We start from the raw sequence: 25,942 nt of genomic DNA on the forward strand, positions 1-25,942 counted from the left end.
TGGTTTGAGTATCCCCGAGACTGCTGATCTCCTGGGATTTTCATGCACAACAGCTTACAGAATGAAACAAAATATCCTGCAGTTCCGTGGCCAAAAATGCCTTGTCAGTAAGAGAGAATGGCCAGACAGGTTCAAGCCGACAGGAAAGTGACGACAATTCAAAGAACTAGGTGTTAGAAAACCGGTGTGAAGAAGAGCATCTCTCAATGCACAAAACACCAAACCTTGAAGAGCAGCAGAATACCACCAACATACACTGTGGCCACTTTATTATGTATAATACAGTATCTACATAATCACGTATAACAGGAGGTTCCGATTAAAATGGCCACTGAATTATTTTAGACAGTTTGCATTGCAACCAAAGCAGTCATATGAAAATCTAATTGTAAAATAAACATTAAAATAAAATAAAATAGAATCTCCCATGTTGTTGGGAATTGTTTACAGTTTTTGGGATGTGCTTTTGTGTTCTCTGGTAGTGCTTAACTTCCCTTCACCCTTCAGAGTGCAAGGCATGGACAGTGAGTCAACAGCTAAGGAAATCACTAATTACGAGCTAAGTTTAGCTGTGTGGAAAATAAACCATTACCTTTCCCATCAGAACTCAGACCGGGGTAGATACGGAAGTTGGCACCTATTCCTAGGGAAGGTCATATTTAGCTAATTTAATCATTAAACACAAACACACCTCCTTTGGAGATTGAGACAGAAGATTGGACAAAAATAGCTTGCATGTGATAATAACAAATATTAACATGGAAAGAAAGATTTATATCCCGAAGTGCTCTGTTGCCAACCGAATCCCAGTGAAGGAAATACAACATTCAAATTGTGCACAGCCTGCTTCCATGGATAGCAACATGGTCTAACCTGGATTTTTTGAGGGTAGGATCACAATTTTCTTACCGTAGAGAGATGAGGAAGTCTGGATTAACCTCCTCAAGACACCAACCCCAACAATATTTGCTGTCATTGGTTTGACAGATGTAATGTAAGCAAACTATAATGCTGAGGCTTTATATGGCGTGGGTCAGACTACACCTGGAATATTGTGAGTAGTTTTGGGCCACATGTCTAAGAAAGGATGTGTTGGCATTGGAGAGGGTCCGGTGGAGGTTCATGGGAATTATCATGGGAATGAAAGGGTTAACTTCTGAGGAGCATTTGATGTCTCTGGGCCTGTAGTCACTGGAGTTCAGGAGAATGAGGAGGGATCTCATTGAAAACTATTGGACGTTGGAAGACCCAGATGGAGTGGACGTAGAGAAGGTGTTTGCTGTAGTGGGGGAGTCCAGGACGCGAGGGCACAGCCTCAGAGTACATGGACATCCCTTTAGAACAGAGATGAAGAGGAATTTCTTCAGACCGAGGGTGATGAATCTGTAAAATTCACTGCCACAGATGATTGGGTTGTCATTGGGTATACTCAAAGCGGAGGTTAATAGGTTCTTGATTAATAAGGGCGTTAGAGGCAGTAAAATGGGGTGGAGAGAGATGACAAATAAACCATGATGGAATGGAGAAGCAGACTCGATGGGCTGAGTGGCCAGATTCTGCTCCTATGTCTTACAGTCTAATAAATGTGCCAGAAATATTTTGTCAAGGAACCACAAGGAATGGAAGGATTATGACTCAACTTTCAACTAAGAGGCAATGAAAGTGGAATTCCACACAAGACCATTTCAGAGAAAAACCAATTCCACAACAGGAAGCAACTCTTACAGGGAGTTCTTGCGTATCAGACAACCTGCTTCTGTCTGAGTGAATCAGAAGGCATGGAATTGAAGCATCCACATGGGAAACTGCCATGACACACAGGAAATGATGTCCTGTAGGATGTGATGTCACCATGAGACTGTGACCGAAAGAGGCAAAAACTAACAATGGAGTTTCATTGATGGCAGTGATGGAAATGTTAGTGTGGTTTGAGTTTCTTAAAGATCTATCTGTAATGTATAGAGATGACGTTCTGCTGGATTTAACAAAAGTGCTGTCTACATTAAAGCCCAATAAAACAACCCCTGTTTCAAACAGCTTTTCCCATTCCTGGTTAATCTCCATAACCACCTGCCGGAAGTAAATTCCTTGTATGTGCACAGGTACTTGGCGATTAAAGTCTGATTCTGATTCTGATAAGACACGGAAGCAGAATTAGGCCATTCAGCCCATCAGGTCTGCTCTGCCATTCTATCATGGCTGATTTATTTTCCCTCTCAACCCCAACCCCATTCCGCTGCCTTCTCCCAAATACCCTTTGACACCTTCACTAAATAAGTACATGTCACCCTCTGCCTAATGTATACATTTCTCATCACCATATAGATGCATAAGTACATCATAGAAACAGGCCTTTTTATGTAAGTGACCAATTCTCTATTTTGAGACAGTGACCCCTGGTTCTACACACCCCAGTTTTTTCTCTCCATTCAGGCATATGCAAGCATGCCAATTTCTGAATTGCTAGGGACTTTATTTGGAAAAATGATCCTGGAGAGATAGTAATAGGGACAAGGAAATGGCAGACAAATTGAATAAGTATTTTGCATCAGTCTTCACTGCAGAAGACACTAGCAGTGAGGTGCAGGTGCCAGGGATCATGAGATCTGTGAAGTTACCATAACTAGAGAGAAGGTTCTTGGGGAACTGAAAGGTCTGAAGGCTGAAAAGTCACCTGGACCAGACGGTGTACAACCCCAGGGTTCTGAAAGCAGTAGCTGAAGAGATCGTGGAGGCACTCGTAATGATATTTCAAGAATTGCTAATTATGGAATGGTTCTGGAACCCTAACCCTAATGCTGGAAAATTGCAAATATCACTCCACTCTTCATGGTTCTGCCACCCAGTGGGAGAGGCTGGAGGAGGTGTGACGGAAGCCATCTTCCTTGCACCAATAGTCAACAGCCATAGGGATTCTGGGAACTTCGTTTTCCTAACCCCAAAAGGACTCTGGCTTATGGAAGCAGTCAACACTTTTAGAAAGATCTTTATTTAAATCTTGACATTATATGACTTTTACATTAAAGATTTGTACAGTCTCAATAATTCAATCACGTGGTTGTAAGTCACAGCGTTTCTCCCTGGATCTCCATCACATTCCAGCGCAGGGATCCAGTGTTTGGTCACTCCCATTATCCTTTTCCTGGACCCGATTCACAAGCCTTGGATTTTTGTGGCTTTCCGGCTGCCTGATTCCTGACACGAGGTTCTCGTGCGGGTTCTAAGTGAAGTACAAAACCAGGAATATTGTACCCTAATCTGACTCCCAACCCTACAGGAATGCATTGGGTGTGTTTCCTCTGTCTGTTCAATACTGCCTCTCCCCTCTTTGCACTGGAATTCACAGTGCTATAATTTCTATTCTACGGAGGCCCATTTCTTTCCAGCCTGGGATCTTCCTGTGCGTGTTTGTATGTTAGCCACATCTCTGCAACTGCTGGGACTTTCCATTATAATCAAAATTGCATTTCCCCGCTCACCACAAACAATCGCTGAAGGGAGGTTTGAGTTCACCCTAAGAGACGTTCTGGACTATGACCTCAGTATATATAAATATATATATATTTTAAGATTAGCTTCATCTGTTGCTGGTACATCGAAACATGCAGTGAAATGCATCATTTGCATTGTGTATGCACTGCGGGCAACTTGCAATTGTCACCATGATTTTGGTACAAGCATAGCATGCCGAACCCTAACCCGTTTGTCTTTGGAATGTAAGAGGAAACCCCGGCGGTCATGGGGAGAACACACAGCTGTCGCGAGGCCCTCCTAGTCCGGTTTCCCAAAAGTGTGGGATACATCCAGTTCCAGAGAAGAAAGGGAAGAAGGAGAGGCGACTGAAAATCCAGGACATTTCGAGCACAGCAGGAGCCCTGGGGCGGAAGTGCTCTTCTCATCTCAGCTCGGACATGTGAGGTGCCTTCTGCTGTGTCCCTCCCACAGCCTCTTCCCCACCAGATCCTGCTCCTTTCCTTCCTCGCCCGACCCCCCCCCCCTCCACCCGCCCCACCTGCTGGTCACCTGCCGCGGATGGCGTACAGCCAGCTGGCCATGCAGCTGGAGACAGAGCTCTCCCTGAAGCAACGGGCCTCGGTCATCTCATCGATTTCACTGAAGAGCACCCTGTTCCGGGGAGGGTCGAGTCCACTGCTCTGGCTGTTGAGCTCCTGCACTGTCTCCAGGATTGAGTGTCGGTCAGAGGAACTCAAGTCTCCTCTCATATGCAACACTGCAGAGATGTGGCCCTTCCTGCGGGATCGAGGAGAACAGCACATCAGCAACAGCACTGCACGGATAATTGAGGTGGTGGCTATTTATAAGCTTTATATTACCATAATCTAATTGTAAGTAATTGGCCATGTTTGCATTCAAATTAATATTAACAGAAGAAATTCTGCAGACGCTGGAAATCTTGAGCAACACACAGAGTACTGGAGGAGCTCAGCGTCAAAGGAGAGGAATAACCAGTTGACGTTTCAGGCCGAGACCCTTCTTCCGGACTGGAAAGGAGGGGGAGAAAGCTGGAATGAGAAGGTGAGAGGAGGGGAAAGAGTACAAGCTGGAAGGTGATTGGGGAGACCAGATGAGGGGGAAGGTGGGGGGAATTGGGATAAGGAAAAAGCTGGGAGGAGATAGGTGGAAAAGGTAAAGAGATGAATAGGTCTCCATTGGTCTGGGATGCTGTGCCCTAGCTGTTCAGATACTCAAGCAAGCCAGGGCAGTACAATATGCAGAGCAAGCTGTAGCAAGCTCCCCCTCTCCATGGATCTGATGAACCCAATGGAACGACGGAAATTGACAGAGTTTAGCACCAACGGTGTCGCAGGAGTTGCCAGTCGGTGTTGAACTCAATGCTGGACTGCCTTAGGGACTCCAGCTCCGGATTTTTCCCACCAGGTTTATTTCTGAAGACTTCCCCATGAATGGGCAGCAGAAGTTTGAGATCAGAATTTTCCTTCTCTTAGATGAGCTTTCAACCATGGCTGAGAAGCTCTCCCCAAAGCAATTGGTTCTCAGGCCCTAGGAACCCTCCTTTGTCCCTTTTCCTGACAGTAGAAATTGTTCTGCCAGGCTTAGTAACTAAACTGCCCATGAAGTCCAGAGGGTGGACTTGGTTGTCAGAGGCTGAGATGCACCCCAGTGGGAACGCTTGATAGCAGTGGGAGCTTATCCCCATTACCACCCCCAGCTATAACGACGTTATAACCCTTAAAGGGATGAAGCAGAAGGAACCTAATGGGAGACAATGGAAGCAAGAGAAAGAGGAAATGATGGGCAAGTGAGGAGAAAAGAAAAGGTTACAGGGCAACCAGAATAAGGAATGGAGGAACAGAGAAGGAGGGAGTGGGGAGAAATTTACGTGCTAGAGAAATTGGTTTTCATGCCATCAGGTTGGAGGCTAACCAGACGAAATATGAGGTATTTCTCCTCCAACCTGAGTTTGCCCTCATCACGGCAGCAGAGAGAGAACAGCACCGTGCAGGCCCTTCGGCCCACAATGTTGTACTGACATTTTAATCTACACGAAGGTCAATGTAACCCTTTACTCCCACATAGTCCTCCATTTCTTTTCGTCCATGTCCCTAGTGTATCCTTCTCTACCAGCACCGCTGGCAGGGAATTCCACTCTGTAAAAACCCTCCCCAATACACCCACTGAGATCCTCCAGCACTGCTCTGGATTTCCAGCATCTGCAGAATCTTGTGTTCCAAGTAAATTTATTACTAAACTACAAGTATGTCACCAAATACTGCCCTGAGCTTCATTTTCTTACAGGCATTCACAGTAAATACAAAGGAACACAATAGAATGAATGAAAAATGCTGACAAACAACCAACATGCAAAAAGACTACAAACTATGCAAACCCAAAATAAATAAACAAACAATAAACATGAAGAACACGAGTTGTAGAGTCCTTGAACGTGAGTCTGTAGGTTATGGAGCCAGCTCAGCGTTGGGGTGAGTGACGTTATCCTCTCTGGTTCAGGAGTCTGATGTGGGACCTGCGGCTCCTGATGGCAAGAGATTGTCGGCTGCCACGTGCCCACGATGCTACCGCAAGCAGACCTTTCATCGCGCCTGTGCACACTTATCCTTGTGCGGATGGCAAGGAACTCGACTTCCTGACCTTCCCTTGGCGGGGAAGTGAAGTGACGAGCTGGGAAGCTGAGTGGTGGAAGAGATACACGGCTGGAGAAGGGGGAGTCTGACAGGAGAGGACTGAAGGCCATAGAAGAGGGGAAGGATGACTGGGGGAAGTGATGAGTGGGCAAGCTGAGAGAGGGAAAAGGGGATGGGGAATGGTGAAGTGGGTGAAATTTGAGAAGTCGATGTTCATGCCATCAGGTTGGGGGCTACCCAGACGGGCGTTGCTCCTCCAACCTGAGTGTGGCCTCGTCATGAGTTTAACGCTGAGAAGTGTGAGGTTCTACATTTTGGCAGGAATAATCCAAATAGAACATACAGGGTAAATGGTAGGGCATTGAGGAATGCAGAGGAACAGAGAGATCTAGGAATAACAGTGTGTAGTTCCCTGAAGGTGGAGTCTCATATAGATAGGGTGGTGAAGAAGGCTTTTGGAACGCTGGCCTTTATAAATCAAAGCATTGAGTACAGAAGTTGGGATGTAATGTTAAAATTGTACAAGGCATTGGTAAGGCCAAATTTGGAATATTGTGTACAGTTCTGGTAAAAGAATTATAGGAAAGATATCAATAAATTAGAGAGAGTGCAGAGACGATTTACTAGGATGTTACCTGGGTTTCAGCACTTAAGTTACAGAGAAAGGTTGAACAAGTTAGGTCTCTATTCATTGGAGCGTAGAAGGTTGAGGGGGGATTTGATCGAGGTATTTAAAATTATGAGAGGGATAGATAGAGTTGACGTGAATAGGCTGTTTCCATTGAGAGTAGGGGAGATTCAAACGAGAGGACAAGATTTGAGAGTTGGGGGCAGAAGTTTAAGGGAAACATGAGGGGGTATTTCTTTACTCAGAGAGTGATAGCTGTGTGGAATGAGCTTCCTGTAGAAGTAGTAGAGGCCAGTTCAGTTGTGTCATTTAAGGTAAAATTGGATAGGTATGTGGACAGGAAAGGAGTGGAGGGTTATGGGCTGAGTGCGGGTAGGTGGGACTAGGTGAGATTAAGGGTTCGGCACGGACTAGGAGGGCCGAGATGGCCTGTTTCCATGCTGTAATTGTTATATGGTTATATGGTTATATGGATATGGATATGGTTATATATCGGAGGAGAATGGAAATGGAATTAAAATGGGTGGCCACTGGGAGATCCCGATTTTTCTGGCAGACGGAGCATAGATGCTCAGCGAGGTGGTCTCCCGATCGGCATCGGGTCTCACTGACATACAGGAGGCCACACCAGGAGCACTGGGCATAGCAGATGACCCCAACAGACTCACAGGTGAAGTGTTGCCTCACATGAAAGGATGGTTTGGGGCCCTGAACGGTAGTGAGGGAGGAGGTTTAGGGGCAGGTGTAGCACTTGTTCCGCTTGCAAAGAGGACGATCAGTGGGGAGGGATGAATGGACATAGGGGATCGCTGTAGAAAGCAGAAAGTGGGGGGAGATGCCAGAGGTTACAGAGAATTATGTGCTGGATGCAGAGGCTGGTAAGGACAAGAGGAACCCTATTGTAGGGTGCTGGGAGGATGGGGTGAGGGCAGATGTGCATGAAATGGAAGAGATGCAGTTGAGGGCGGTGTTGATGGTGGAAGAAGGGAAGCCCCTTTCTTTGAAGGAAGAGGACATCTCCTTGATTATGAAATGAAAGCCCTCAGATTTGAGAGAAGGCGGTGGTGTTTTTACAGGTGACAGGATGGGAAGGGGTACAGTCCAGGTAGCTGTGAAAGTCTGTGGGTTTATAAGAGACATCGCTGGTAAACTGTCTCCGGAGATAGAAGCAGTGAGATTGAGAAAGGGGAGGGAGATGTCAGAAATGGGTCGAGGTAAATTTGAGTTGATGTGTTCTGCTTGACTGCAGGAAGCAGCACCAAAACAGCCGTCGACGGAGCGCAGGAAAAGAGTGGGACGGTTACCAGTGGAGGCCTGAAACATAGACTGTTCCATGCAGCCGACAAACAGGCCAGCATAGCTGGGACCCATGCGAGTGCCCGTGGCTACCCCTTCTGCTTGAAAGAAGTGAGAAGAGCAAAAGAGCCAAAGGTCAGTTAATTGCTGTAGATCAGAATGCAGAATGAAGTGCACCAGCTCCAGAGAAACTGCAGAGCAGCGAGACTGGACCACAGATCACAAGGTTGTACAAGTTCTACATTCTTTGATAAGAAAAGTACTTTGAAACATTGAAACGATTAGAAGCAAAATCATACAAGATAGATTGTGAGGTCACGAGTCCAATTTATCATACTGGGGAACTATTTAATTGCCGTACGTAACACAGTGGATTGAAGCCGTCTGTATTTCTTTATCTATTGTCGTTCACTGGCATTGGTTTTTGGAGTTAGCAGAGGTTCACTTGTCATGTGTACATCACGATAGATAGTGAAACGTGCCATTGGTGTCAAATCAAATCAGTGAGGATTGCGTAGAGGGCAGCCGGAGGAGTCACTGTGCTTCCAGCACCAGCAGAAAATGCCCACAACTCACTAACTTAACGTCTTCGGAAGGCCAGGAAACTCAGCGGTCACAAGCAGAACGTGCAGGCTCCTTACAGACAGCAGTGGGTATTGATCCCCGATCAGTGATACAGACAGCAGTGGGAATTGATCCCCAATCAGTGATACAGATAGCAGTGGGTATTGATCCCCGATCAGTGATACAGACAACAGTGGGTATTGATCCCCGATCAGTGATACAGACAGCAGTGGGTATTGATCCCCGATCAGTGATACAGACAGCAGTGGGTATTGATCCCCGATCAGTGATACAGACAGCAGTGGGTATTGATCCCCGATCAGTGATACAGACAGCAGTGGGTATTGATCCCCGATCAGTGATACAGACAGCAGTGGGTATGATCCCCGATCAGTGATACAGACAGCAGTGGGTATTGATCCCCGATCAGTGACAGACAGCAGTGGGTATTGATCCCCGATCAGTGACAGACAGCAGTGGGTATTGATCCCCGATCAGTGATACAGACAGCAGTGGGTGTTGATCCCCGATCAGTGATACAGACAACAGTGGGTATTGATCCCCAATCAGTGATACAGACAGCAGTGGGTATTGATCCCCAATCAGTGATACAGACAGCAGTGGGTATTGATCCCCAATCAGTGATACAGACAGCAGTGGGTATTGATCCCCAATCAGTGATACAGACAGCAGTGGGTATTGATCCCCAATCAGTGATACAGACAGCAGTGGGTATTGATCCCCAATCAGTGATACAGACAGCAGTGGGTATTGATCCCCAATCAGTGATACAGACAACAGTGGGTATTGATCCCCGATCAGTGATACAGACAACAGTGGGTATTGATCCCCGATCAGTGATAAGACAGCAGTGGGTATTGATCCCCGATCAGTGATACAGACAACAGTGGGTATTGATCCCCGATCAGTGATAAGACAGCAGTGGGAATTGATCCCCGATCAGTGATACAGACAGCAGTGGGTGTTGATCCCCGATCAGTGATACAGACAACAGTGGGTATTGATCCCCAAACAGTGATAAGACAGCAGTGGGTATTGATCCCCGATCAGTGATACAGACAGCGGTGGGTATTGATCCCCGATCAGTGATACAGATAGCGGTGGGTATTGATCCCCGATCAGTGATACAGACAGCAGTGGGTATTGATCCCCGATCAGTGATAAAGTCAGCAGTGGGTATTGATCCCCGATCAGTGATACAGACAACAGTGGGTATTGATCCCCGATCAGTGAAAAGACAGCAGTGGGTATTGATCCCCGATCAGTGATACAGACAGCAGTGGGTATTGATCCCCGATCAGTGACAGACAGTAGTGGGTATTGATTCTTGATCAGTGATACAGACAAGTGGGTATTGATCCCCGATCAGTGATACAGACAGCAGTGGGTATTGATCCCCGATCAGTGATACAGACAGCAGTGGGTATTGATCCTCGATCAGTGATACAGACAAGAGGATATTGATCCCCGATCAGTGACAGACAGCAGTGAGTATTGATCCCCGATCAGTGATACAGACAACAGTGGGTATTGATCCCCGATCAGTGATAAAGTCAGCAGTGGGTATTGATCCCCGATCAGTGATACAGACAGCGGTGGGTATTGATCCCCGATCAGTGATACAGACAGCAGTGGGTATTGATCCCCGATCAGTGATACAGACAGCAGTGGGTGTTGATCCCCGATCAGTGATACAGACAGCAGTGGGTATTGATCCCCGATCAGTGTCAGACAGCAGTGGGTGTTGATCCCCGATCAGTGATACAGACAGCAGTGGGTATTGATCCCCGATCAGTGATACAGACAGCAGTGGGTATTGATCCCCGATCACTGATACAGACAGCAGTGGGTATTGATCCCCAAACAGTGATAAGACAGCAGTGGGTATTGATCCCCGATCAGTGATACAGACAGCGGTGGGTATTGATCCCCGATCAGTGATACAGATAGCGGTGGGTATTGATCCCCGATCAGTGATACAGACAGCAGTGGGTATTGATCCCCGATCAGTGATAAAGTCAGCAGTGGGTATTGATCCCCGATCAGTGACAGACAGCAGTGGGTATTGATCCCCGATCAGTGATACAGACAGCAGTGGGTATTGATCCACGATCAGTGACAGACAGCAGTGGGTGTTGATCCCCGATCAGTGATACAGACAGTAGTGGGTATTGATCCCCGATCAGTGATACAGACAGCAGTGGGTATTGATCCCCGATCAGTGATACAGACAGCAGTGGGTATTGATCCCCGATCAGTGATACAGACAACAGTGGGTATTGATCCCCGATCAGTGATACAGACAGCAGTGGGTATTGATCCACGATCAGTGACAGACAGCAGTGGGTGTTGATCCCCGATCAGTGATACAGACAGTAGTGGGTATTGATCCACGATCAGTGACAGACAGCAGTGGGTATTGATCCCCGATCACTGATACAGACAGCAGTGGGTATTGATCCCTGATCAGTGATACAGACAGCAGTGGGTGTTGATCCCCGATCAGTGATACAGACAGCAGTGGGTATTGATCCCCGATCAGTGATACAGACAGCAGTGGGTATTGATCCCCGATCAGTGATACAGACAGCAGTGGGTATTGATCCCCGATCAGTGATACAGACAGCAGTGGGTATTGATCCCCAAACGGTGATACAGACAGCAGTGGGTATTGATCCCCGATCAGTGATACAGACAGCAGTGGGTATTGATCCCCAAACAGTGATACAGACAGCAGTGGGTATTGATCCCCGGTCAGTGATACAGACAGCAGTGGGTATTGATCCCCGATCAGTGATACAGACAGCAGTGGGTATTGATCCCCAAACAGTGATAAGACAGCAGTGGGTATTGATCCCCGATCAGTGATACAGACAGGTGGGTATTGATCCCCGATCAGTGATACAGACAGGTGGGTATTGATTCCCGATCAGTGATACAGAGGTGGGTATTGATCCCCGATCAGTGACAGACAGTAGTGGGTATTGATCCCCGATCAGTGATACAGACAGCAGTGGGTATTGATCCCCGATCAGTGATACAGACAGGTGGGTATTGATCCCCGATCAGTGATACAGACAGTAGTGGGTATTGATCCCCGATCAGTGACAGACAGCAGTGGGTATTGATCCCCGATCAGTGACAGACAGCAGTGGGTATTGATCCCCAAACAGTGATACAGACAGCAGTGGGTATTGATCCCCGATCAGTGATACAGACAGCAGTGGGTATTGATCCCCGATCAGTGATAAAGTCAGCAGTGGGTATTGATCCCCGATCAGTGACAGACAGCAGTGGGTATTGATCCCCGATCAGTGATACAGACAGCAGTGGGTATTGATCCCCGATCAGTGATACAGACAGCAGTGGGTATTGATCCCCGATCAGTGATACAGACAGCAGTGGGTGTTGATCCCCGATCAGTGATACAGACAGCAGTGGGTATTGATCCCCAATCAGTGACAGACAGCAGTGGGTGTTGATCCCCAATCAGTGACAGACAGCAGTGGGTGTTGATCCCCGATCAGTGATAAGACAGCAGTGGGTATTGATCCCCGATCAGTGATACAGACAGGTGGGTATTGATCCCTGATCAGTGATACAGACAGGTGGGTATTGATCCCCGATCAGTGACAGACTGTAGTGGGTATTGATCCCCGATCAATGATACAGACAGCAGTGGGTATTGATCCCCGATCAGTGATACAGACAGGTGGGTATTGATCCCCGATCAGTGATACAGACAGCAGTGGGTATTGATCCCCGATCAGTGATACAGACAGCGGTGGGTATTGATGCTTGATCAGTGATACAGACAGCGGTGGGTATTGATCCCCGATCAGTGATACAGACAGCAGTGGGTATTGATCCCCGATCAGTGACAGACAGCGATGGGTATTGATCCCCGATCAGTGATATGACAGCAGTGGGTATTGATCCCCGATCAGTGATACAGACAGCAGTGGGTATTGATTCTTGATCAGTGATACAGACAGCGGTGGGTATTGATCCCCGATCAGTGATACAGACAGCAGTGGGTATTGATCCCCGATCAGCGACAGACAGCGATGGGTATTGATCCCCGATCCGTGATACAGACAGCAGTGTGTATTGATCCCCGATCAGTGACAAACAGTAGTGGGTATTGATCCCCAATCAGTGACAGACAGTAGTGGGTATTGATCCCCGATCAGTGACAGACAGTAGTGGGTATTGATCCCTGATCAGTGATACAGACAGCAGTGGGTATTGATCCCCGATCAGTGATACAGACAGCAGTGGGTATTGATCCCCGATCAGTGACAGACAGCAGTGGGTATTGATCCCCAATCACTGATACAGACAGCAGTGTGTATTGATCCCCGATCAGTGATACAGACAGCAGTGGGTATTGATCCCCAATCAGTGATACAGACAGCGGTGGGTATTGATCCTCAATCAGTGATACAGACAGCGGTGGGTACTGAACCCTGATCTTACAGCTGGCTGTTGTAAAGCGTTATGTACCTCCCATTATGTGTTAATGTGTTAAAAGTGTATTACCATCTTAGCTCTGTTCAATTGGGCTTCAAATGATTAATAATCTCTCTGTGGTGCAGAAATGAGTTTTATTTAATACCCTTTTTGGTTGTTACAGTGATATTTTTCTTTCATATTTTCAACATCACTTTCTTTAAATAGTCAAATTTAAATTTCCCAGCTGCCCTGATGAGATTTGAACTTGTGACTTTGAATCATTGGCCACAGTCAGACCACTTGCTAGGAATCAGTCCCTGAGTGGCGCTAGTAGTAGTTTCTGCCGCTGCGCCTGTGTGTTTGGCCGAGATTCATAAGAGGTCAGCGAGGCAGTTGCTTGAGAAGGGAACAGTCACGCTAGAGTTTCATTCTCAGTGAAATATTGTTCAGAATATCTCCTTTGGCTGCCGAGAGTTTAATCAGTTGTTGTTAGGAAGTAAGAAGGAAGGTTACATGGTCTGTTTTGCTTTGCAGTAGATTAATTTTTATGGCTTGATGACACCCAAAATGGCCAATAGACCAGGAAGTATACCTGATCCTATTTCCTGTCCTCGAACCATGCCAGGGTTTTACTTCCTCACTTACTATAAGTAGGACTTAGTCAAGCAGGAAATAGACACTTGTCAAAATTCATCAGTGTTGAGTCCTGACTGTCAGGATGCTGAGCAGTCAGGAAGAAAGATCCGGAAAAATAACAGAATTAAAAAGGCAATTGATAGCACGAGGCAGAACCTTTCTCTCTGCCTCCCTCATAAAATTCTGTTTCAGTGCCAAAAACATCTCTGAAGGAGCAGCAAAGAATATTTTCACATGTGTTCAACATTCCTTGGCGTCAGTCTCTGAATACACTTGGGACTTAACTAAAAGTTCAGGAAGTTCTTGTTATCTTGAAGCATTTCCCATTGTTTGCACATTACACAAGAAAGTGGGAGGGTTTGGGTTCTTTTAAGGAGGTCTGAGAGCTGGGCAGGCATGGGGAGGGTGAAAATATTATGCTCTAATCCTATAATATCTTCTTCCTTCTCTTCGAGGGAAACACGAGATTCTGCAGATGCTGGAAATCCAAAGCAACACACACAAAGTGCTGGAGGAACTCTGGAGATTAGGCAGCATCCATGGGAATGAATTAACAGTTGATACTTTGGGCCGAGTCCCGAAGAAGGGCCTTTGCCCGAAACATTGACTGTTTATTCAATGCCTGTCCTGCTGAGTTCCTCCAGAGTTTTTATGTGTGTTGACTGGATTCCCAACATCTGCAGAATTTCTTGTGTTTCAAATTCTACTGTGTAACTAATGGTCAAAATATTAGTCCTTTATAAAAAGCCCATTTGATTCACAAGTGTTCTTCAGAGAATTGGGATTGGAATTGGTTTACCATTGTCACATGTAATAAGATACAGTGAAAAGCCCGTCTTGTATTCTGTTCATGCAGATGAAACCATTATGTGGTGAACTGTGGTAGTACAAGGTAAAACTATAACAATAACAGAACACTGAATAAAGTACAGTAAGTACAGAGGAAGGGCAGTGCAGGAGGGTAATAACGTGCAAAATCACAACATGGTGGATTTTGAGGTCAATAGTCCATATTTTCGTACTGGAGATTAGAAGAATGAAAGCAGATATCTTTGAAACCGTAAAAAATACTGAAAGGCCTGGATAGAGGGGACATGGAGAGGATGTTTCCGACAGCTCGAGAGTCTAGGACCAGAGGGCACAGCCTCTGAATACAATGATGTTCCTTTAGAACAGAGATGAGGAGGATTTCTTTAGCCGGGGGTGGTTCATGCGGAATTCATTGGCCGTGGAGGCCAAGTCATTGGGTGCATTTAAAGCGGAGATTGACAGATTCTCGATTAGGCAAGGTGTCAAAGTTTACAGGGAGAAGGCAGAAGAACGTGGGTGAAGTGCAGAGTGAGACGGTGGCAGTGTAGAGCTGGCAGAGAGGAGCAGTCTAACTCACCGTACGTCAGGATAACTGCTCACCAGGACCCCGACTTCCATCTGGATGGAGGAGATTTCCTTCAGTTTGACGATCTCGGCCTGGTGACTGATAGCAGCGTCCAGCCAGGACGAGGCGGAATTCTGTGGAGAGGAAGTGAGGTCATTGTCCGTTAGTGCTGAGCCCAGGAATGCGTTACGTGCAAGGTTTTGTACTCGCAGTTACGTAGTACAGAACAGTTGTGTGAAAGGCAGCATAGTAGTGCAGCGGTTAGCGGTAACACTTTACAAGTCAACGCTGTGATCAGGATTCAAACCCCGCCACAGCGACTGTGTCTCCCTCTGACCGCGTGGGTTTTTCCGGGTGCTTTGATCCCCTCCCATGTGTACGGGTTGGGGCAGGTAAACTGCGGGCATCTCTGAAAGCAGGGTGACACTCGCGGGCTGCCAACAGCATATATTTGGACCGTGCTGGTCATTGACGCAAATGACACGTTTCACTGTATGTTTTGATATTTCAAGGTGCATGTGACAAATAAAGCTAATATTTCCCTCCTTTAACAGGTCCTTCAGCCCATTGAATCTGTGATGGGCATTAAGCACCCACTCACATCAATCCCTAAGTATCCTTCCCACACTCTCATCAGCTCCTCTCAGATTCCATACTCTACATGACCCACACCTCTTTGGGATGTGTGAGGGAAATGGACTTTCTGAAGGAAACTCAAAAGGTAACAGGGAGAATGTGCAAACTCCACACCGACAGCACTGTAGGTCAGGATTGGACATGCGTGAGGCAGAAGCTCTACCTGCTGCTCCATTGTGTGAAAAACATAACTTAGTGAAAAATGACAAACCAGGTCCTTCGGATCAACTGCGAAGGCACAACCCATAAGCCACTTTCATATCTTACTGTCTCTTTCATGTTCTCTTCTGCTGACTTAACCTCATTTCCTCTCTCCTCATCCTTCTCAGTGTTACTCTTCTTGAGAGATTGTGAGAAATGGCAATGGAGGTGAAGCAATCCCATCAGCCACTGCTGTGTTGAAAAGCCCCTATCAGGACTATTAGGCTACAGTTCTAATTATGAAATAGAAGCTCAAGTTATTCTTCTGTATCTCCTTACCTGTTATAACCTATGGTTCGGGTTTGTCAAGTCATGCTGGAGCAGGGAGAAATCTCTCATAAGCTGCAGCAGAGGACAAGCTCTGAAACCTTCCCCAGGTTCACTGGGAATGTGCTCAATGTGTCCCCCAGAAAATACATCCTCACCCCAATCCCACCCCTCTCCCTGCCCCTGCCCAGACGCACCTGAAACATCTTCCTCATTCATCACTCTAAGGCCACAAAACTGTAAGATATAGCACATAGGAGCAGAATTAGGCCATTCAGCCCATCGAGTCTGCTCCACCATTCCATCATGGCTGATTTATTACCTGTCTCAACCCCATTCTCCTGCCTTCTCCTGTGACCTTTGACACCCTGAGTACCTACCAACCTAAAAAGAGAAATTCCTTGGGGTAGTCCTTCTATTCTGAGGCAGTGTCCACTGGTCTGAGATCCCCCCCCCCCCACTACATTAAACATCCTCTCCACACCCACTCTGTCCATTCCTTTCAATATCTGATAGGTTTCAATGAAATCCCCCCTCATTCTTCTTAACTCCAGTGATTACAGTGATCAAATGCTCCTCCTATGTTAACCCTTTCATTCTGGGATCATTCTCGTGAACCTCCTCTGGACCCTCTCCAATGCCAGCACATCCTTTCTCAGATTAGAGACCCACTGCTCCCAATCCCTTCTCTGTCACTTCACTGTCTCCTACCATCAAACTACCCACTCCAAAACCCTCGACCTCTCACCGGACCCCAGCCCCACCAATCTAACCCCAGTCTCTCCTCACTTGATGCTGTCTCATGTCACCGAGCCCCAGTCTCACATCACCTGACTTGACCCCAGTGTCTGGTCAGCTGACCCCAGCCTCACATCACCTGACTTGACCCCAGTGTCTGGTCAGCTGACCCCAGCCTCACATCACCTGACTTGACCCCAGTGTCTGGTCAGCTGACCCCAGCCTCACATCACCTGACTTGACCCCAGTGTCTTGTCAGCTGACCCCAGTCTCACATCACCTGACGTGACCCCAGTGTCTGGTCAGCTGACCCCAGTCTCACATCACAAATGCAGGTGACCTTGGTTTTCGAGAGATACTGAGGTCCTGGTTGAGAGGAAAACGGAGGTACACAACAGGTATAGGCAGGTTTGAACAAATGAGGTGCTTGTGGAGTATGAGAAACACAAGAGGATACTTAATAAAGAAATCGGGAGGGCTAAAAGAAAGCATGAGGTTGCCTTAGCAGAGAGGGTGAAGGAGAATCCAAAGCATTTCTACAGATATGTTAAAAGCAAAAGGATTGCAAGGGACAAAATTGGTCCACCGGAAGTCCAGAACGGTAATCTACGTGTGGAGACAAAACAGATGGAGGAGATCTTAAAGCCATTCATAGCATCTGTATTTACTCGGGAGATGGACACAGAGTCCACAGAAGTGAGGGAAAGCAGCATCAACTACAGATTACAGAGGAGGAGGTGTTTGCTGTCCTGAAGCAAATCAGAGTGGATAAATCCTCAGGACCTGACAAGATGTCCCCTCAGACCCCGTGGGAGGCAAGCGTAGAAATTGCCGGGGTCCTAGCAGGGATCTCTGAATCATCCTGAGCACCGAGAGATGCCAGTGTTGTTCCACTGTTTCAAAAAGGCTCTAAGAATAAAGCTGGAAATTATAGAGCAGAGAGTCTGACATCAGCTGTGAGAGAGTTATCTGAAGGTGTTCGAAGGGACTGGATATGTAATTATTTGGACAGGTATGATCTGATTACTGAGAGTCAGCATGGCTTTGTGCATGGTAGGTCATGTCTAAAACAATGTTATGGAGTTTTTTGAGGAGGTTACCAGGAACGTGGATGAAGGGAAGGCAATGGATGTTGCCCACATGGACTTTAGCGAGGCCTTTGACAAGGTCCCGCGTGGGAGGCTGGTCAGGAAGTTTCAGTCTCTCAGCGTTCAGGATGAAGTGGTAAATTGGATGAGACATTGGCTTTGAGGGTGATAGCAGATGATTGCCTCTCCGACTGGAGAGTGCCACAGGGATCGGTGCCGGGCCCTTTGTTGTTTGTCATCTATTTCAATGATCTGTCGTGAACTAGATCAGTAAATTTGTGGATGACACCAAGATTGGGATGCAGTGGACAACGAGGAAGGCAGTCCTGGCTTGCAGAGGGATCCGGAGCAGCTGGAAAAATGGGATGAAAAATGGCAACTCCTCTGTACTGCAGACAAGTGCCAGGTTTTACACTTTGGTAGGACCAGCCGGGTAGACCCTACCTGGTAAACGGTCGGGCACCGAGGAGCGCGGTAGAACAGAGGGATCTGGGAATACAGGTCCACAATTCATTGAAAGTCGTGTCACAGGTAGATTGGGTTGTAAAGAAAGCTTTTGGCACATTGGCCTTCATATTGGGTGCAGGAGATGGGATGTTATGTCGAAGTTGTATAGACATCGGTGAGGCCTAACTTGTTGTATTGTGAGCAGGTTGAAAAAGTGCAGAGAAAAGTGACAAGTATCTTGCCAGATCTGGGGGACCTGAGTTATAAGAAAAGATTGAATAGGTTAGCCCTGTATTCCTTAGAACAGAGAAAACTGAGAGAGGTATACAAAATGACGAGGAGTATAGACAGGGTAGATGCACGCAGACTTAGGTTGGGTGGGGCTACAACCAGAGGTCACGGCTTAAGGGTGAAAGGTGAAAAGTTCAAGAGGAACATGAGGAGAAATTGCTTCACTCGGAGGGTCATGAGAGAGTGGAATGAGGTGCATACGAGCTCAATTTCAATGTTTAGGAGAAGTGTGGATAGGTGCATTGATAGTAGGTATATGGAGGTATATGGAGCCTGGCACGCATCTCGCTCGAGGTGCAGGTCGATGGGAGTGGGCAGTTTATCTGGTTTCAGTATGGACTAGATGGGCCAGAGGGTCTGTTTCTGTGCTGTACTTCTCTAAGGCCCCAGACTCGCATCATTTGATCCCAGCCTCTCGTCACCTGACATCAGCCGCATGTCACCATCCTTGACCTCGTTACGTGACCCCGGTCCCAGCTGACCTCTGAACCCTGCCACTTGGCCCCTCGGGAGCAGAGGCAGCGGCTGAGCACTCACCAGATTGAGGAAGAGCTGCTGCAGCTGCTCGGACTCCTCGCTGATCCGCAGCGCTAGCTTGGCACGCATCTCGCTCGAGGTGCAGGTCACCCGCCTCTGCACCAGCGCCCTCAGGTACTCAGTGACCACCCGCAGGTGAACGTGATTGACCAGGGTCTGCAGAAACACGAGGACAGACAGCAGTAACTGCACCGGGGGCTCTCTAGTTCTCAGCAAGAGTGGGTGGACTGCTGGCACTTGGCTCTACCTGTTTACTCTGTACAGAGGGAGACTGAAAACCAGGGCCGTACACTAAGACGGTACAGAGTAAAACCATGCAAGCGAGACCACCCCTCGTAACAGTATGGGTAGTGACGATGCACGCAGAGAAATGAAAACAGAAACAGGAGCTTTGGCAGATGCTGAAAATCTGAATCAATTCACACATAAAATGCTGGAGGGACTCGGCATGGCGGAGGGGAATAAACAGTTGACGATTCCACCCCTCAGGATAGAGGGGCGTCCATTTAAAACAGAGATGCGGAGAAATTCCTTCAGACAGAGGGTGGTGAACTTGTGGGATTTATTACGACGGGCAGCTGTGGAGGCCGGGTCGTTGGGTGTATTCAAGGCAGAGATTGGTCGGTTCTTGATTGGAAATGGCATCAAGGTTATGGGGAGAAGGCTGGAGAATGGGGTTGAGGAAGGGAAAAAGGATCAGCCATGATTGAACAGTGGGGCAGACTCGATGGGCCGAATGGCCTAGTTCTGCTCCTTTATCTTATGGAAACGATGAAGGGTATCGGCTTGAAACGCTGGCTGTTTATTCCCCACCATAGATGCTGTCTGACCCACTGAGTCCCTCCAGCAATTTGTACAGGATGCAGACAGTGAGACAGCATGCAGTGTATCGTGGAGCTCTGCACACCTTGAGTGTGTAAGTGGTGAGCACACACATAGTGAATGTACATAACGTGTGCACAGGGTACGTGGTGAGGTGTACGCTGTGAGCCTGGACACAAATGGGTGCACCAGCAAAGGTGATCAGGACAAGTGCCGCACCGATCTGACACACTAGACCCTTGTTCCGTCGCGGTGACCATACCTGGTATGGCGGTGTTCTCATCTTCTGGAAATGCTTGAAGTGCTCTCGGATGGCAGTAACAATACTTTCAAAGCTTTCCGCATTTTGGAGCCATTTCTTTCTCAACAGCTTTGCAAAATGTGGCTAGAAATGGGAAACAGAGAAATAAGGTTTGTGGAGTTTGTAGAAATGGGAAACAGAGAGACAAGGAAACTGTGGATCAGCAGGTAGACAATGGTTAGTTCCAGATGTTGGCCAAGCTGTTGCTCAGCCCACATCTGCAGTGCAGCTGCAAACAGTTGGCTACTGAACAGAGAGTGCCTCATCAAACCCCTGGCCTAAGGGAAGCAACGCCTTCACCTTCTGCCAAGGAGAGCCTTCAGAATCCAAGAGAATCTTAACATGCGGGAAATTCGAGCAACACACAGAAAATAATGGAAATCCGAGCAACACACACAAAATACTGGAAACCTGAGCAACACACACAAAATACTGGAAATCCGAGCAACACACACAAAATGTTGGAAATCCAAGCAACACACACAAAATGTTGGAAATCCGAGCAACACACACAAAACGTTGGAAACCCGAGCAACACACACAAAATACTGGAAACCCGAGCAACACACACAAAATACTGGAAATCCAAACAACACACACAAAATACTGGAAACCTGAGCAACACACACAAAATACTGGAAACCTGAGCAACACACACAAAATACTGGAAACCCGAGCAACACACACAAAATACAGGAAATCCAAGCAACACACAGAAAATGTTGGAAACCCGAGCAACACACACAAAATACTGGAAACCTGAGCAACACACACAAAATGTTGGAAACCTGAGCAACACACACAAAATACTGGAAACCTGAGCAACACACACAAAATGTTGGAAACCTGAGCAACACACACAAAATACTGGAAACCTGAGCAACACACACAAAATACTGGAAATCCAAGCAACACACACAAAATACTGGAAATCCAAGCAACACACACAAAATGTTGGAAATTCGAGCAACACACACAAAATACTGGAAACCTGAGCAACACACACAAAATACTGGAAACCCGAGCAACACACACAAAATACTGGAAACCTGAGCAACATACACAAAATACTGGAAATCCAAGCAACACACACAAAATGCTGGAAATCCGAGCAACACACACAAAATGTTGGAAATCCGAGCAACACACACAAAATGTTGGAAATCCGAGCAACACACACAAAATACTGGAAACCTGAGCAACACACACAAAATGTTGGAAACCTGAGCAACACACACAAAATACTGGAATCCCGAGCAACACACACAAAATACTGGAAACCCGAGCAACACACACAAAATGTTGGAAACCCGAGCAACACACACAAAATACTGGAAATCCGAGCAACACACACAAAATACTGGAAACCCGAGCAACACACACAAAATACTGGAAATCCGAGCAACACACACAAAATGTTGGAAACCTGAGCAACACACACAAAATACTGGAAACCTGAGCAACACACACAAAATGTTGGAAACCCGAGCAACACACACAAAATGTTGGAAACCTGTGCAACACACACAAAATACTGGAAACCTGAGCAACACACACAAAATACTGGAAACCCGAGCAACACACACAAAATGTTGGAAACCCGAGCAACACACACAAAATACTGGAAATCCGAGCAACACACACAAAATGTTGGAAACCTGAGCAACACACACAAAATACTGGAAACCCGAGCAACACACACAAAATGTTGGAAAGCTGAGCAACACACACAAAATACTGGAAACCCGAGCAACACACACAAAATACTGGAAACCTGAGCAACACACACTAAATACTGGAAATCCGAGCAACACACACAAAATGTTGGAAACCTGAGCAACACACACAAAATACTGGAAACCCGAGCAACACACACAAAATGTTGGAAACCTGAGCAAGACACACAAAATACTGGAAACCCGAGCAACACACACAAAATACTGGAAACCTGAGCAACACACACTAAATACTGGAAATCCGAGCAACAGACACAAAATGTTGGAAACCTGAGCAACACACACAAAATACTGGAATCCCGAGCAAGACACACAAAATACTGGAAATCCGAGCAACACACACAAAATGTTGGAAACCTGAGCAACACACACAAAATACTGGAAACCTGAGCAACACACACAAAATACTGGAAACCGGAGCAACACACACAAAATACTGGAAACCCGAGCAACACACACAAAATACTGGAATCCCGAGCAACACACACAGAATGTTGGAAATTCGAGCAACACACACAAAATGTTGGAGATTCGAGCAACACACACAAAATACTGGAAACCTGAGCAAAACACACAAAATATTGGAAACCTGAGCAACACACACAAAACGTTGGAAACCCGAGCAACACACACAGAATGTTGGAAATTCGAGCAACACACACAAAATGTTGGAGATTCGAGCAACACACACAAAATACTGGAAACCTGAGCAACACACACAAAATGTTGGAGATTCGAGCAACACACACAAAATGTTGGAAATCCGAGCAACACACACAAAATACTGGAAACCTGAGCAACACACACAAAATGTTGGAAATCCGAGCAACACACACAAAATACTGGAAATCCGAGCAACACACACAAAATACTGGAAATCCGAGCAACACACACAAAATACTGGAAATCCGAGCAACACACACAAAATACTGGAAATCCGAGCAACACACACAAAATACTGGAAACCCGAGCAACACACACAAAATACTGGAAACCCGAGCAACACACACAAAATACTGGAAACCTGAGCAACACACACAAAATACTGGAAACCCGAGCAACACACACAAAATGTTGGAAACCTGAGCAACACACACAAACTACTGGAAAGCTGAGCAACACACACAAAATACTGGAAATCCGAGCAACACACACAAAATACTGGAAACCTGAGCAACACACACAAAATACTGGAAACCCGAGCAACACACACAAAATGTTGGAAACCTGAGCAACACACACAAAATACTGGAAACCTGAGCAACACACACAAAATACTGGAAATCCGAGCAACACACACAAAATACTGGAAAGCTGAGCAACACACACAAAATACTGGAAATCCGAGCAACACACACAAAATACTGGAAATCCGAGCAACACACACAAAATACTGGAAACCTGAGCAACACACACTAAATACTGGAAATCCGAGCAACAGACACAAAATGTTGGAAACCTGAGCAACACACACAAAATACTGGAATCCCGAGCAAGACACACAAAATACTGGAAATCCGAGCAACACACACAAAATGTTGGAAACCTGAGCAACACACACAAAATACTGGAAACCCGAGCAACACACACAAAATACTGGAAACCTGAGCAACACACACTAAATACTGGAAATCCGAGCAACACACACAAAATGTTGGAAACCTGAGCAACACACACAAAATACTGGAAACCCGAGCAACACACACAAAATGTTGGAAACCTGAGCAAGACACACAAAATACTGGAAACCCGAGCAACACACACAAAATACTGGAAACCTGAGCAACACACACTAAATACTGGAAATCCGAGCAACAGACACAAAATGTTGGAAACCTGAGCAACACACACAAAATACTGGAATCCCGAGCAAGACACACAAAATACTGGAAATCCGAGCAACACACACAAAATGTTGGAAACCTGAGCAACACACACAAAATACTGGAAACCTGAGCAACACACACAAAATACTGGAAACCGGAGCAACACACACAAAATACTGGAAACCCGAGCAACACACACAAAATACTGGAATCCCGAGCAACACACACAGAATGTTGGAAATTCGAGCAACACACACAAAATGTTGGAGATTCGAGCAACACACACAAAATACTGGAAACCTGAGCAACACACACAAAATATTGGAAACCTGAGAAACACACACAAAACGTTGGAAACCCGAGCAACACACACAGAATGTTGGAAATTCGAGCAACACACACAAAATGTTGGAGATTCGAGCAACACACACAAAATACTGGAAACCTGAGCAACACACACAAAATGTTGGAGATTCGAGCAACACACACAAAATGTTGGAAATCCGAGCAACACACACAAAATACTGGAAACCTGAGCAACACACACAAAATGTTGGAAATCCGAGCAACACACACAAAATACTGGAAATCCGAGCAACACACACAAAATACTGGAAATCCGAGCAACACACACAAAATACTGGAAATCCGAGCAACACACACAAAATACTGGAAATCCGAGCAACACACACAAAATACTGGAAATCCGAGCAACACACACAAAATACTGGAAATCCGAGCAACACACACAAAGTACTGGAAACCCGAGCAACACACACAAAATACTGGAAACCCGAGCAACACACACAAAATACTGGAAACCTGAGCAACACACACAAAATACTGGAAACCCGAGCAACACACACAAAATGTTGGAAACCTGAGCAACACACACAAACTACTGGAAAGCTGAGCAACACACACAAAATACTGGAAATCCGAGCAACACACACAAAATACTGGAAACCTGAGCAACACACACAAAATACTGGAAACCCGAGCAACACACACAAAATGTTGGAAACCTGAGCAACACACACAAAATACTGGAAACCTGAGCAACACACACAAAATACTGGAAATCCGAGCAACACACACAAAATACTGGAAAGCTGAGCAACACACACAAAATACTGGAAATCCGAGCAACACACACAAAATACTGGAAATCCGAGCAACACACACAAAATACTGGAAACCTGAGCAACACACACTAAATACTGGAAATCCGAGCAACAGACACAAAATGTTGGAAACCTGAGCAACACACACAAAATACTGGAATCCCGAGCAAGACACACAAAATACTGGAAATCCGAGCAACACACACAAAATGTTGGAAACCTGAGCAACACACACAAAATACTGGAAACCTGAGCAACACACACAAAATACTGGAAATCCAAGCAACACACACAAAATACTGGAAATCCAAGCAACACACACAAAATGTTGGAAATTCGAGCAACACACACAAAATACTGGAAACCTGAGCAACAGACACAAAATGTTGGAAACCTGAGCAACACACACAAAATACTGGAATCCCGAGCAAGACACACAAAATACTGGAAATCCGAGCAACACACACAAAATGTTGGAAACCTGAGCAACACACACAAAATACTGGAAACCTGAGCAACACACACAAAATACTGGAAACCTGAGCAACACACACAAAATACTGGAAACCTGAGCAACACACACAAAATATTGGAAACCTGAGCAACACACACAAAACGTTGGAAACCCGAGCAACACACACAGAATGTTGGAAATTCGAGCAACACACACAAAATGTTGCAGATTCGAGCAACACACACAAAATACTGGAAACCTGAGCAACACACACAAAATGTTGGAGATTCGAGCAACACACACAAAATGTTGGAAATCCGAGCAACACACACAAAATACTGGAAACCTGAGCAACACACACAAAATGTTGGAAA

General features: G+C 46.2%; 1 protein-coding gene across 1 annotated transcript in view; it reads right to left on the bottom strand.

Moving 5' to 3' along the window:
* Positions 1 to 241: 241 nt before the first annotated feature.
* LOC132386074 (exocyst complex component 3-like) overlaps positions 242 to 25,942 on the bottom strand; it is an 82,110-nt gene continuing 56,409 nt past the window's right edge. Inside the window, exons 9-13 of the mRNA XM_059958364.1 lie at positions 20,390 to 20,512; positions 19,306 to 19,461; positions 15,113 to 15,234; positions 4,024 to 4,251; positions 242 to 3,220 (exon numbers count right to left, since the gene is read on the bottom strand). Of these exons, the coding sequence (XP_059814347.1) occupies positions 3,154 to 3,220; positions 4,024 to 4,251; positions 15,113 to 15,234; positions 19,306 to 19,461; positions 20,390 to 20,512 (696 nt within the window). The 3' untranslated portion in view covers positions 242 to 3,153. The remainder of the gene's footprint in view (positions 3,221 to 4,023; positions 4,252 to 15,112; positions 15,235 to 19,305; positions 19,462 to 20,389; positions 20,513 to 25,942) is intronic.

The sequence above is a fragment of the Hypanus sabinus genome, unplaced genomic scaffold, assembly GCF_030144855.1.
Source record: "Hypanus sabinus isolate sHypSab1 unplaced genomic scaffold, sHypSab1.hap1 H_6, whole genome shotgun sequence".
In the NCBI taxonomy this organism is placed as follows: Eukaryota; Metazoa; Chordata; class Chondrichthyes; order Myliobatiformes; family Dasyatidae; genus Hypanus; species Hypanus sabinus.